This window comes from Balaenoptera acutorostrata, chromosome 6, assembly GCF_949987535.1.
Source record: "Balaenoptera acutorostrata chromosome 6, mBalAcu1.1, whole genome shotgun sequence".
Classification (NCBI taxonomy): domain Eukaryota; kingdom Metazoa; phylum Chordata; class Mammalia; order Artiodactyla; family Balaenopteridae; genus Balaenoptera; species Balaenoptera acutorostrata.
Window position 1 is genome coordinate 72,165,157 of NC_080069.1, and position 14,359 is coordinate 72,179,515.

Sequence of the window (14,359 nt, forward strand, 5' to 3'; positions counted from 1 at the left end):
AGTATCCACTCCAAAGCAACTGAGACTATTGCATGGAAAAAATAAAATATATTTCTAGAAAACCCATAAAAAGTATATTATATACTCTAGGTATGATGACAGTTTCTAGAAAGAAAAGGAAACCTAATACTTTGACTCTCTCCCTCTGTCTTTCCTACACATGCATATATGTATATGTTGTCATTTCCTTAAATTCCTACTTATTAAGTACATAAAATTACTAATTTAGGGCACTTAAGATTCATTGAAATGCTTACTGAGCACCTACTATGTGCCAAGCACACTGCTGGGCATGTGTATAAGCAAAATAGAATCCCTGCCTTCCAAATGGGTAATTAACAACTTGTGATAAGTCCTAAAAAGAAAAATAGCAAGTTGCTATGAGCGCTCATAGCAACATGTGACATCTTCTTTACATTAGAGCAGTGCTTGGCCAAACATCAGCCCCTGGACTGCTGTCTGTTTTTGTAAATAAAGTTTTATTGGAACACAGCCAGGCTCACTCATTTCTGTTCGCCTATGGCCTGCTTTCAAGCTACCATGGCAAAGTTGAGCAGGTGCGACAGAGACTTTTTGCCCAGCAAAGGTGAAAACATTTGAGATTTGGCCCTTTGCAGAAAAGAATTTGGCAGCCACTGGTTTACAGCATCAAAGGTGACCTGCTAAAGAGCTAACAGTTTAGCTAAAACCTGAAATAAAGAGCAAAAGGCAGCCAGGTGAAAAAGGTGGGCTTAGGAGTGGAGAGGAGGAGATTCCAGGAAGTGGAAAGAGTATGTGCAAAGGCCCTGAGGAGTAAAAGAGCCTGGTGAGTCTAAAGAATTGAAAAAATGGTGTGTGTGGCTTAAGCTTAAGTCGGGGGGTGGGGGGGGCAGAGGGGGATGCTGGGCGACGACAGCAGAGGTGAAGAGGGTGGGAGGGGGGACAGATCCTGTAGGGCTCTATTAGTTTTAGTTATAAGTGCAACAGAAAGCCAACGATGGGTTTTAAACAGGGGGGTGACGAGATATGACACCTTTTTAAAAGATCACCATGTACACTGTGCAGAATGGATTGGGGAGGGGACACAATCCTGGCTTACACAGAAATTCACATTAAAAAATACGATGATAGGGCTTCCCTGGTGGCGCAGTGGTTGGGAATCTGCCTGCCAATGCAGGGGACACGGGTTCGAGCCCTGGTCTGGGAGGATCCCACATGCCGCGGAGCAACTAGGCCCGTGAGCCACAGTTGCTGAGCCTGCGCGTCTGGAGCCTGTGCTCCGCAACAGGAGAGGCCATGATAGTGAGAGGCCCGCGCACGGCGATGAAGAGTGGCCCCCGCTTGCCACAACTAGAGAAAGCCCTCGCACAGAAACGAAGACCCAACACAGCCATAAATGAATGAATGAATAAATAAATAAATAAATAAAAATTAAAAAAAAAAAAGTAGTCAACCTTTAAAAAAAAAAAAAATACGATGATAGAGTGCTGTCAGATAGAGAAGAATGTTAGTGAGTCAAAGTAGAGCTTTTCTCCTCCACAAGAAACCACTCTCCTCTTTATCAACAGGGATGTGTCATATTATTAAAACTTAGCTGTCGGGGTGATGTTGTTGGGAAAACTCCCCAGTGCATGTGCAGTCTAGTCTATAATACTGAAACGTATCATTGGTAGTTGATTTTGTGACACACAGAACAGACATTTTCCAGTGTAAGTCTTCCCGACATCCATCCCCTACTCTTGAGAACTGTCCTCCAAACACCCCCTGAGGCCATGTTTTCAATATGCAACCCTGGCCAACCTGATGGCACCAGGAGTGAACAAAGGACCGAGAGAAAAGGAGAAAAGGAGAGACAAAGGAGAGACAAAGGAGAGACAAAGGAGAGCCTGGTGGCGTTGGTCTGGATGGCTTCCAATTCCTGGAGCTTAGTCCAGCAACACAGTCTGCCCTTGGGATCCAAGAATTGACCCCTTTATCCTAATAATAAAAATGTCCCTGGTACCACACAAGCAAAACAGAGACTTTCTATTAATGCAACATTCTGTTTTGTTGTGTTGCAGGCATGCGTCTCTTCAATGTCCACGGCTAATGAAAAGTTATTTCTTATACAGACCATAGGCTAACAAATTACTGTCAAGGTGTATATATGTATAGCAGATGAGACATTTTCCTCTCATACACGTTAATGTTAAATATCAACTTGAGACTTCATATGGTAAATTCGCTTTGAGCTCAAGCTAAACTATTGGTTATAAGTCAGAACCCTTTGAAGCTCTGACAACGTTTTTAGAACACTAGGACACTGTTAAGTCTATTAAAGGAGATCTATGTCCTTTGAATAGCCACTTGCTCAAGGCATGTGGTAATTTATGCCAGTAAAGTAAAAGGGAATGCTGATATCATTTTGGTTAACAACTTCTGTACTCTCTGCTGAGGAGAGAGGAGGGCTGAGGAGGCTGGCAGTATGTACTTGTGTGATAGGAAACACTTCAGAGAGAAAAGTTAGGGAGGACCAACAAACTATTTTTTGGAAGAAAAAAAAAATTAAGATTTACCCATTGATGACCCCATTTGAATAGCCCAGGTGTTCGGCAAAGGATTCCTTTAAAAGAGAGAGAAGAAAATGATTCTAAAAAACGGATCTGTAATTATTAACTTAATGATTATTCTCTTAGTGAGGTCATCCTATCTATTTCTAGAGCACAGTTAAATAAAATAATGAATAAGTAAGAAAACACTCGTTATACAATGAACCAGAAACTCAAAGTCTTTGAATTCAGACTATAGTTCTGCCAGAAATGTACCCCGTAAGTGTGCAAGTCTCTAGACTCTCATACTGAGATGATAGGGTTAGTTCACTCATCAAACAGTGATTAAGTATTGACTGGCCCAGGGCTGTGGTAGGCAGGTACTGGGAATCCAGAAAAAAATGAAGTAGCTACCCCAAGGAGCTTAGAGTCTAGACCAGAGGAAGAGCTTAATACAAGCAAATCAAGATTAATATATACACATAAATACACTGTGGAAATATTTAACAGTAAAAGTAATGATTATTTATGTACTACATACTGTAAATCTTAGTTTGGTGGAATCCTAACATCCCTTCCGTACTGTGATTTTCTGTATCATAAATAAGGCTCTAAATGTATACCACCCCTCAGGTGACCGGCTTCCACTTTTAAAACACAGAACTTAATTACAGAATTCCCTCCTCACTGATTCTGTGGAAGAAATAAGTTGCTGTTCTCCATGTGATTTTCGCATTCCTTCTTTATGGGAAGGGAGACCATCTGTGGGGAGGAGAGCACGTCACACCTTCACATTAACCACCAGCTGTCTCCCTTCTCTGCTCCCCTTCCTTCCCGGATCACTCAAGCTTTCCTCCAAGGGGACCAGATCTTCCCTTTGGGCTTTGCTCCCAAACATGCTCACCATTTATGGTAGGCCCAGCCCCTCCGGATGCTGCCCTGCCAGCAAAATTAACGCCAATGGACCTCAGCCAAAAACCCTACCCTGACTCCAAGCCTACCCTTTCGTCTCTACAGGTGCCATCCCTGACTAGAGATTTAGGTCTCATCCGTCTCTCAGATGGTATGTGTTGATAGACGGTGATAAGGTCAGGTATCAGCAGCATTTTAAAAACACTGCTTTCATTTCTCTGGTGTGAAGATCCCCAGGCAGGCAGTGAGCCCAATCCAGAGAGTAGGTTTCTAGTATGAACAAAGGGTGTGTAAGCAAACAAAACGAAGACAAAAGCAAAATGCACACACCGTCTCTGGTTCACAACTGTGACACCTTTGCAAATAACTGTGGGTCTCATTTCCAGGAATGTGCTCCTGAAAGTTCTTTACATTAAAAAAATTGCGAATCAAAGTCTGTCTTTCTACTGACTGCTACTTAAAATGTCAATGTGCAGGCAAAGGAGGACATGTTACTTAGACTTAGCTTCTTTGATCCCCACCCCCTCCCCTCCCCAGGTGCTCCAGACAGAAGCTTGACATCCTCTCTCTACCTGACATGGCCCAGTGTGTCTCAAAGGTTCATTTTGGTACGATAACCAAAATGAAGTTAAGATTGACACCTAATTTTCATAATTTCTAAGTCCTCAAACTCCTCTATACTTTTACAAAGTAAATATCTTAAAATTATTTTTAGGAAAAATAAGATGGTGGGTAACAGGTTAACCTGACATGACCCCAATCATTTTCACCATTGGATCTTTTTTTTTTTGGCTCCTCCAACCCAACATGTAGCCCCCACTAATTCATGGATACCTTACAGCCCATTTATCACATTATTGGTTTACCAGACACTTCATATGTTATTTTTTTTTTAAAGCTTATGCCCTTGCCAGTCGTATAATCTATTACCATCTGATGACAAGTCAAGTAACTATGAGTGACTTACACCAAGTCACAGTTAAAAGTGACCTGGGGGCTTCCCTGGTGGCGCAGTGGTTGAGAATCTGCCTGCCAATGCAGGGGACATGGGTTTGAGCCCTGGTTTGGGAGGATCCCACATGCCGCGGAGCAACTGGGCCCGTGAGCCACAACTATTGAGCCTGCGCGTCTGGAGCCTGTGCTCCGCAACAAGAGAGGCCGCGATAGTGAGAGGCCCGCGCACCACAATGAAGAGTGGCCCCCGCTTGCCGCAACTAGAGAAAGCCCTCGCACAGAAACGAAGACCCACCACAGCCAAAATTAAATAAATAAATAAATAAATTTAAAAAATACATAAATAAAAAATAGAAGTCAGTAGTGCCTGACAGCCAGCATTAAAAAAAAAAAAAAAAAAAAAGTGACCTGGGGTATAGACTTATTACCACACAGTGGATTCTCCTACTATGTGTCTAAATAGGCTTGTTGGTGGGACCTTCCCCTCCCTCCCTCCCTCCCTTTCTTCCTTCTTTCTTTTCTTCCTTCCTTCCTTCCATCCATCCTTCCTTCCGTTTACTGTTGTTGCTGTTGTCATTTTACTTATATCGAGGGCTTTTTACTCTATAAAGGAAGGGTTGCCTGTCCCTAAGGCAACAACAATGTCAGGAGTTTTTCTAATTTCCCACCACAGGTGGGATAGGACTCCAGGATAGGGATAGAGGTGCAATATATACTGTCACCTAACAAGCGCGATTACCAAAAACAAGGAAGAAAAAAATAATCTTCAAAGTCAAGACTATTTCAGTCTCATTTCCAGGAATATGCTCCTGAAAGTTAAATTCCTAGAACCTTCTATTTATTTATTTGTTAATAAGCTGGTGCAAACACGGAGCCTGCAGTGACTTGCCCCATGCCTCCTGCTCATCTGTAGTGGAAAGTAAGCAGCGCCCTGGCAAATAATTGCCGCCAGGACCATATGCATCTGCGGCAACATTGAAAAGTGGAGGCTACAATTGTGGCTCCTTTTCCTTCCTGCTCAAGTCAATGGCTCCTACTGGGGTGAAACTGTCAATGTAGGAAACTCATTCACATGTAGCGAACAGGGCAGAATATGTCCGCTCCCCTAAAAATAGCTTCCTAGAGACCAGAGCCTCAGGATAAAAGCCTGTATCTACACTGTCATGAAAGAGGCCAGAAAGGAAAAATACAAATCTAAGTAACAGACTAAAGTCAGTGACTTTTACAGAGAACATCTTTCTGTTCAACGGGTATAAATACATTATTTTAATATTTTTCACAGCATCCTTCTGAGGAAGCTGGATGTACTTATCATTATCTTCCATTTCGGAGCTCCTACGGTAACAAGGCAATTCACAGCACCTACCCAAACCCACATAATGAGCCATAGCTTACAGCATTTTCTCACTACTTGAAACTCCTGGTTATAAAATTCCAGATGCTCAAGTGTCTGGTACCAATGAGAATCCATAACCAGAAAATTCATGTTTGTTAATTCTGCTCTTCAAGCTATCAGACCATGTTGTTTCAACTTCCACACGTTTTAACCCTCTTTTATTTTTTATTAAAAAAAATTGTCTATGTATTAGTATTAGTAGGAATAACACAGTAAGGATCAGGGTCACGACAGAGAACGCAGACTTACCTCAATGTGCTGAAACATATATGGGTGATTGCAGATTTTTCTCAACTGCATGATAGTGTTCATAAGTGTCTTAGCGCCTCCTTTCCCCTAAGAACAAGTAGAGGAGAGTGAAAATAGAAGTTATTAATTGATCAGGTATTTCCCATTTAAAAAAAAAATAGGCTTCTATAGAAACAGCAAAGGGCCATAGGTCTTCTCGGTAACCTACACCTCTTGTGGTCCAAAGTTCCTGTTACTATTACATAGTTGTTCCTGAATTAGATATAACATCTTCCTTGTGACTAACTTATCCTAGAGGAGGGAATTATGCCCAGTGGATGGCTTTGAGAAATAACTGTCTATTCGCTAGGATTCACAGCTGTCTATTCCCTAGAAGCATGGAACAGACGCCCAGGGAATGAAACTGGATTGTGAAACCTTCCATAATGCCACCACACCCTTAGGCAGATATATTCCGTGCAGAACTGACATGAGCTTAGCTAACTATTTTGGTGATATGAACACCAACATGGTGTTCGTTTCTAACTGCTCCCATGCAGTTTGCAGGTAAGAGGCTACGAGATTTTCTTTGGCAGCAACAATAGCTCCAAAAAAAGCCCAGTAATTTGCTTCGACAAATCAGCATTAGCAGGGATGTTTCCCAGGAGTATCCAGCGTCACAGCCCCAAGAAGATACATGACAGCACCTTGAGTTGCAACATCTTCCGCAACGTACCTTTTTATCTTTCTCTGAACCGTCTGTGAGGAGGATCCCTTTGGCTTGCATATGGCGATACAGAATCTTCTGCAGAGCTGACATGTCACACTTGATCACATATTCAACCTGGGGAAAAAAGAACAGTAAGTAGAGCAGGAGAGAGAAGGTGCCTGTTCTAAGAAGACTGTTGAGACATGGCTGCTGGTGGCACTCCTGGGACCACAAAGGTATCTCTCTTCCCCTCTCCTGGATTCATGGAGGGGGTGGGGTGGGGTGGTGGTAGTGATGGAGAGGACCACAGTCATCACTACTAAAGGTACCATTATACTGTAGGGACCTTCAAAAGGTTGTATGTCATTGACCATTGACACTAGGGTCATGCTTTTGGAAATTTCTTGACTTGTTCCATATTAGAGAGAGAGAGAGAGAGAGAGGCTGGCAAACTGTTCAAATTCAAAGATGTTCAATACAGAGTATTTTCTTTTCTTTTTTTTTATAGTATTTCCTCTGCTTCCCACCTATACCTCCTTTCCTATGAACAGAACAGTTTTAGGAAAAACAGTGCTTGGCCAATAACCTCTGATTTTCTTTGGAAAACATTTTTTAAATGGTCCTAGGTGGCTACTACCCCCAGTACTGATCTGAGGAGATTCATAAGAGCCCTAGGCTGACTGTATGTAGTTACCCTCTGCTTTTGAAGGATGAGCAGATACTACCCTAGTGAGGATAACAGGCAAAGGAGAGGAATTAATCCACAATTGGATGCAACTCTAGGACCATCTGCTTTAGAGGCAAGGCCTCATGTGCTTCCATTTTGAAATAACAGAAAAATCCAATTTAAAACAGTGAAAGGGAATTCATGTGCTGGTGGTTTCATACACACCTGCAATACTTCTCGCACGCTCCTAATGCACACAGTCTGCCTTGGTTATTTCCTATTATTGTTTTTCTTTATTAAAAAAAAATCCCCAGAATACAAATGTGAAATTTTCATAATAAACATCAGATTAATGCCTAGAAATCTGCAGAATGTGATTAAAAGCAAATCAGCAAGCTGCCTCATGTTTAACAAACTGATTAAAAATGATCAGGTTATTTTCAGCTCTGAGGGCCAGGGCAAGGAGGTCACAGATGAAGAGAAGTTGAATATTCATTCGATTGTTGCTTTAGAAGGAACCTGTCAGGCCAGCCAGAACCGCAATTAATAGCCTTTTGCTACTCGTTTTGATGCACCAAATCAGATTAGAGAAAGGTGGATTCCTCTGCAGAAAAGTTAAGAAAAGCAAGTGACCTGCCATAAACTTGTTTTAGTTTTTAATGACTTTCTTGGCCAGGGTGGAAAAAACATCTCCAAGTTTAATAAATAAGGATGCACTATTAGTACAGGCTTTGTGTTCCACAGACTTGATCCTGCATGTTTTTAAAGTACTTCGACTTTTTCAAGAGCTGTTAACTCTCCACGAAACTTGATCACAGTGTAGAAAAATGTTAAACAACTTCAGACTTTAACAAGCATAATGATAAAAATGACACCAAGGGCTAGTATTATTGAGTTCTTTCTATGGACCAGGCCCCGTGCAAAAATGCTTTATGTGCCTTCTCCCATTTCACTACACAAGAGCTGTAGGAGAGTTACATTTCGTGGTGTTCGAGTTTTATAGATAAGGAACCTGAGCATCAGAAAGGTTAAGTGACTGGGTTGAAACGATGCAGCTATTTAATGGTGCAGTTAGGATCGAACCAGACTCGACTTCCTTAAGCTCTACGCTAAGGATGACCACGGAGACTTTTAGGTTTCCCAGTTCTGCCCTGATGTTCATCTTCACCTGGGCCTCCCTGCCAGCCAGCTTGTGCACACTTTCCTGAATGTGGGAAGGAGGGCTGAGGCTTGCTTGTAAGTGCGTTAGGAGACAGAAGAACCAGAATGAGGGACTGGACCCTCAACCTCCTTCGCATCAGTTAGCTGCTGCTAAGAGCTGGAGGCGAGGGAGTTTGGGAAGCAGGAGGCATGCACGATGATGCCATGCAGATAGGAATGTCAAACACCCCCATAGGGGCCAAGTCAGCAGAGAAGCGAGCTCAACCCTAGAACCTGATGGCTGCTGTAGGAAGGAGATGTTCCCCCCCAACCCTCCTCCCAAGCACCATTAGGGGGTACCAGAAGCTAGTTTGATACACATCATCAAAATCACCATCCTAAGTTTCACAACTATATTTTACGTTTGCTCCCTGTAACCTCCCAAACAAGTCCAAGCTATTTTGTTTGTCTTTGTACTTTCCCCCAGGCCTGGGGTGAGGGTCCTTAGTCTTAGGGCTTCCTTTCCAAATTTCACTCTCCCTGAGGGTGCTTTGTAAGATCTTCCCCAACCATATCTATCAGCCAAAGTCAATCTTCCTTTTCATTTCCCGCAAAGAAGTGGTCATTAAACTTTTTTGATGGCAGTTCCTTTCTAGAAAGACATGCTAAAGCGCCTCTTCCCAATACATGCCCATATATTTAACTATGAATTATATGCATGCGCAGACATTAATGTCTCAAAACACAAGTTACCTTTAGGACAGGGGTCAATGTTAAAGGCAGTTGACTTATATCTACATTTCAAGAGGCCAATTTGATGACATCTAATTTTTGGGGTTATAATGGGGCTGGTGAAAACCCACACTAGGAACAGGAGAGGTGGCAGGACTGCCCTTTTCCTACCGTCCATCTGTGCTTACGTTATCCATCTTGTTTTCAACCTGCAATCCTTTGCAGAATCTTTTAAAGCCCTTCATTCATTCTGAGGGCCAGGGGTGTCAGTTTAGTTAAAATGAGATCATCCTAAAATCCTTTTACCTGGATACGGGGAAACCCACCATGCTCACAGCAGGCAGAAAGCGAAGGAACCAGGCTGCGAGGGTGAGCGGATATCTGACGCCCCAGGTGGAGGAGCTCCCCCTCACACTCCCGCCCGGGATAACCGATACAGTCTAAGCAAGGTACCTTGACTTTCTGTTGTGCATACATACCGCATGGGTACCAGTGTCCATCTGTATGTTAACTTAATAAAGCTTAATTTTTTTTATTTTTAAGAGAAAAAGTAATATAAATGGAAGCTCTAAAATCTTCCTCCCACACCTCAATGGATTACTAGTAAGCACCTCCCCACATACTCACACACGCCCCCTTGTGTGCTCTGGGGACCCCTGTCCTAAAGCTCTTGAATGCCTGGATCCTTCCTCCTGATGGGGTGGGTGATGCTGCCTTTCACTGTCATGCCATCGTTCAGCGACAGCTCACACCATGCCTCCAATTTCTGGTACGGCTCCTGCACCTTGCAGCCCCGCCCAAGTGCAGTGCAGCGCACACAGCAAGCCATCAGAGCTATGCATTGAGAAAAGGGCAGACGGAACAATTCGAAAGTAGACATGCAGACTGACAGTGGCAAGGCGAGGAAAGTCTTTGTAATCATCACGCCACCTCAAACTCTGTTGGGTCTGGGTCACCTCCAAAAAACATGATGGTCCCTGATTAGAGCATGAATTTGAAAGCTCCTCAAAATATGCTGGTGCTGAAGGAAATAAAATCTATGACTCTTTAACAGGGATGATTCTCCCAACAAGTTAGGCTTCTGAGAGCCACTGGGACTATTATTTTGAAATTATATGTAAAATTGGGGTGTCAGCCTCATGGACATGACAGTTATCTCCTAAGACTCCTTATGTTAGTAATGATCAAACTGGTCCCTTCAGGGAGCTAAACTGGGTGGTTATATTGGCCCAGACTCTCCTCCCATATAACCCTGTAAAAGTTTTCAACCTTTATTCATAGTTTCTCCCTAAACACTATTCCTCACTTATCTTTTCCCTTCCAAAAGGAGGTATTATTAGATCAGTAAATCCAGACTACTGTGTGTGATATATTACCACTTTGTGAATTGAGATTTCCAAGATTAAATTTATGAATGTCCCAGGTTCTAGAATCTATGGCAAGAGAGGAACAAAGTGATGATTAATTACATCAAGCATTCTAAATTTTTATATAATAAATATAAAAGCTGCCCATCTAAACAATGCTTTTTTGTGGTTTTATACAGATTATATCAAAATCAGGGTCGACTTTAGGTAGGTCAACCTCTAGTTAATCTCAGACATTGTATACATATTTTAGCATATTTAGACACAGACACACACACACACACACACACACACACACACATACAGCCAATGGCAAGTATAGTTGGTTCTTGATTATACAAAAGAGAAAGTCAGCACAGACAACCTCAAATGGGAGCTAAGTCGAAAAATCAATTTTTCTTTAGCTTAAGTTAGGTTTTATGTAATCCCTTTTCCATGAATTGCCCTTCTTCCGTGAGTATAAGGAATGGATCTTATGCCAGCAGCTTGGTGGTGGTGTTGGGAGGGGCCTGGAGACAGTATATTCTCTTGCTCATTAGGTGTTTCATTAGACTCATTAAGTCATTAAATACTCATTGATTAAAACTAATTTTTATTAAATACTCATTCATTAAAACTAATTTTTCTATGAAGTAGAACTGCATTTATCAAACTGCGGCCGTTATATGCCTGCTTTGGTTTCACCTGAGGAAATACAGACTCCTGAGGTCACTCCCACTATACTAAACAGAATTACTGGGGCTAGGGCTGGTACTTTGTATTTTTAAGAGTTTTTCTATCTGAAAACTCAACAATAAGAAAAGAAATAATTGGGAAAAAAATAGGCAAAAGATTTAAGCACCACTTCATCAAAGAAGACACATGAATGCCAAATAAGCACATGAAGATGAGTCACAAGATATTAGCACACAATTATTGAAACGGCCAGCAGTGCTAAAAACTGAAAATATCAAGTACTGAGGAGAATGTGGAGGAACTGGAATGCTCATACATTGCTGGTGGGACTACAAAATGGTTCAGACTCCTTAGAAAACCACTCGGAAGTTTCTTATAAAGTTATGTGTACATTTACCATATGACCAAGCAATCCCACTCCTAGATATTTACTAAAATGAAATGAAAACCTATGTTCACACAAAAACCTTTACACAAATGTTCATAGCAGACTTATGCATAACCATCAAAAACTAGGAACAACCCAAATTTCCTTCCATTAAATGGATAAACAAACTCTGGTGCATCAATGTAACAGAATATTATTCAACAATAAAAATGAACCAATTAATGATACATCCAACACCTTGGATGTATCTCAAATTCATTACACTAAATGAAAAACCAGATGCAAAAGGTCTGATGAGACATATTGTCTGATTCCTTTCATACAACATTCTGGAACAGGCAAAAACTACAGGGATGGAGAACAAATTAGCGGTTGCATGAGGCAAAGGGTAGAGGGAGAGTTTGACTAAAAAGTGAGAGCGCTAGGAAATTTTTGGTCGGAGGGACTGGGAGACAGAATTGTTCTGTATTTTGATTGTGGGTAGAGTTAATGTATTTGTCAAAACTCAGAACTATACACCGAACAGAGTGAATTTTATTATACGTAAATTAAAAAATAAAATGGAAATCCACTTCCCTGATTCTTTTTCACGAAAACATTTGAGCATCACTCCTATAAAATATTTAGCCTTTTCCTGCCATCAGCCACAATTCCTTTCTAGATTCTTTATACAGCCTGAGAAAGACATATATGTCGTTTGTGGCTACAAGCAGATGGTGGCAGAAGAAACCTTCTTACCCCCAAGGATGACACTTAAATGGCCAACTTTCCCCAGATTAAAAAAATCCTAACAAGGTAGAAAGAGCAAAGAGTGAAAACTGGCCAAACCACATCAATAACAGCTACATATACATGCCAAGTGATTAGTTCCCCTACTCACCATGGAAAGGTTATGGGGACAGAGATGGGGCGGGAACACAGAAAGTGCCAGAACCAGAGAACAGTGAGAAAGAACTTGAAGCGAATAGGGAAGCAGAACCAGAAGTCAGCAATAGAAACGGCAGTGTGAGTAGAAAGTAAGGACTCTGGTGGTAGCAGTTGTCACCAGTTGAGCCCTTACCACGTGCCAGGCATAGTGTTATGAGTACTGCATCCATTCAATCCTCTTCTGTGAAGCAGGTATTGTCTATTTTCCAGATCATTGATGAGAACACTGACACCCACTGGGTTAAGAGACTTGCCCAAGCTCACATAGCTAGTATGAGACGGAGAATGCAGTGGGGACCCAGGTCCACTCTGACGGGCAGAACCCATGACTTCCACTCCACCAAGTTGCCTCCAGGTAAAGGTAGCTTATCCACAGATAATTCAGTCATACCTTGGAGACAGTGCGGGTTCAGTTCCAGACCAACAAAAGAAAGGGAATATGGTAATAAAGCAAGTCACAAGAATTTTTTGGTTTCCTAGCACATATAAGTTATGTTCACACCATACTATAGTCTATTAAGTGTGCAATAGCACTGTCTAAAAAAATTGGACACACCTTAATCAAAAAATACTTTATTGCTAAAAAAATGCTATCATCTGAGCCTTCAGTGAGTCATAATCTTTTTGCAATGGTACATCAAAGATCACTGATCACAGATCACCGTAACACATAAAACAATAATGAAAAAGCTTGAAATATTGCGAGAATTACCAAAACGTGACACAGAGACATGAAATTAGCATATGCTGAAAAATGGTGCTGACAGACTTGCTCAACACAGGGTTGCCACAAACCTTCAATTTGGGGGGAAAAAAACATGGTATCTATGAAAGGCAATGAAGCAAAGTACAATAAAATGAGGTATGCCTGTATATCACACACAGGGTGTTTAACGTACCTCAAATATAAAAATCTGGATATTAAACAGTACATGTGTACTTTATGTCGGAAACATGCTCTTGAAAATCTAATCTTAGTTTTTTTAAATTTATCAATACTCAGGAAGTTTTCTTGTGAAAAGAGCTGTGAAATAAATATTTTAGTAAAGCAAAGAATCCCTTTGTGCTATAACCAATCACCCCATAATCCCTATGCTGCGAAAGTTTGGATTCTAATACAGTGGATTTTCTTAAAACAGGGCATACTTTCAACTTGTAATGTGTTTTTTAAATATCTATCTATATTAGCCATTCAGGACTGGCTAATACAGAGTAATGAGTAACAAGATTAAGAAGTTTTATGGAATGAATAAATGACGAACTTCAGTTAATTGCCTTTTATTTTATAGCTCTTCTAAAGAAACAAAAGGAAGTATGGGACAAATTAAAATCTTTAACATTCCATCTCTAAAACTTGCAGGATCTCAGTAACATTCAAGGCAGCCATATGACCACTGTACCCATTCCCCAGCTTATTCTGTAACTAAAGTCCATACTGAATAGAAAGGGGGTTACCCACAGATGCCAAGACCACACGAAGTCAAAGAAGTATCAACAGCATTCAATCCCCAAGATGAATTCACTAGCAAAATAAAATACTTAGATATTTAGGTTTTTGCTGGGATGAGCATGGTATAAGAACTGTGTTAATATTTAATTTTTTTCCAACTGCTAATGAATAGGGCCTTAGGGACCAAAATTCTCTCTTAGCAAAGTGATCAACTTTGTATACTATCTTGCCAATCCCACTTAAAACTGAGCAGGATGAACCAATCTGTTCAAAAAATAGAGTCATTACACAGAAAAACACAATGATG

The 14,359-nt window shown here is 41.2% G+C and overlaps 1 protein-coding gene across 7 annotated transcripts in view; it reads right to left on the reverse strand.

Annotated features, from left to right (window-relative positions):
• The window catches only part of SMARCA2 (SWI/SNF related, matrix associated, actin dependent regulator of chromatin, subfamily a, member 2), a 182,846-nt gene that overhangs the window by 93,733 nt on the left and 74,754 nt on the right, over nucleotides 1-14,359 (reverse strand). For all 7 annotated transcript variants that reach the window (XM_028166516.2, XM_057548235.1, XM_057548233.1 and 4 more), the window contains 3 exons: nucleotides 6,734-6,841; nucleotides 6,019-6,105; nucleotides 2,535-2,581 (listed from right to left, as the gene is read on the reverse strand). In XM_028166516.2, coding sequence (XP_028022317.2) covers nucleotides 2,535-2,581; nucleotides 6,019-6,105; nucleotides 6,734-6,841 — 242 coding nt within the window. The remainder of the gene's footprint in view (nucleotides 1-2,534; nucleotides 2,582-6,018; nucleotides 6,106-6,733; nucleotides 6,842-14,359) is intronic.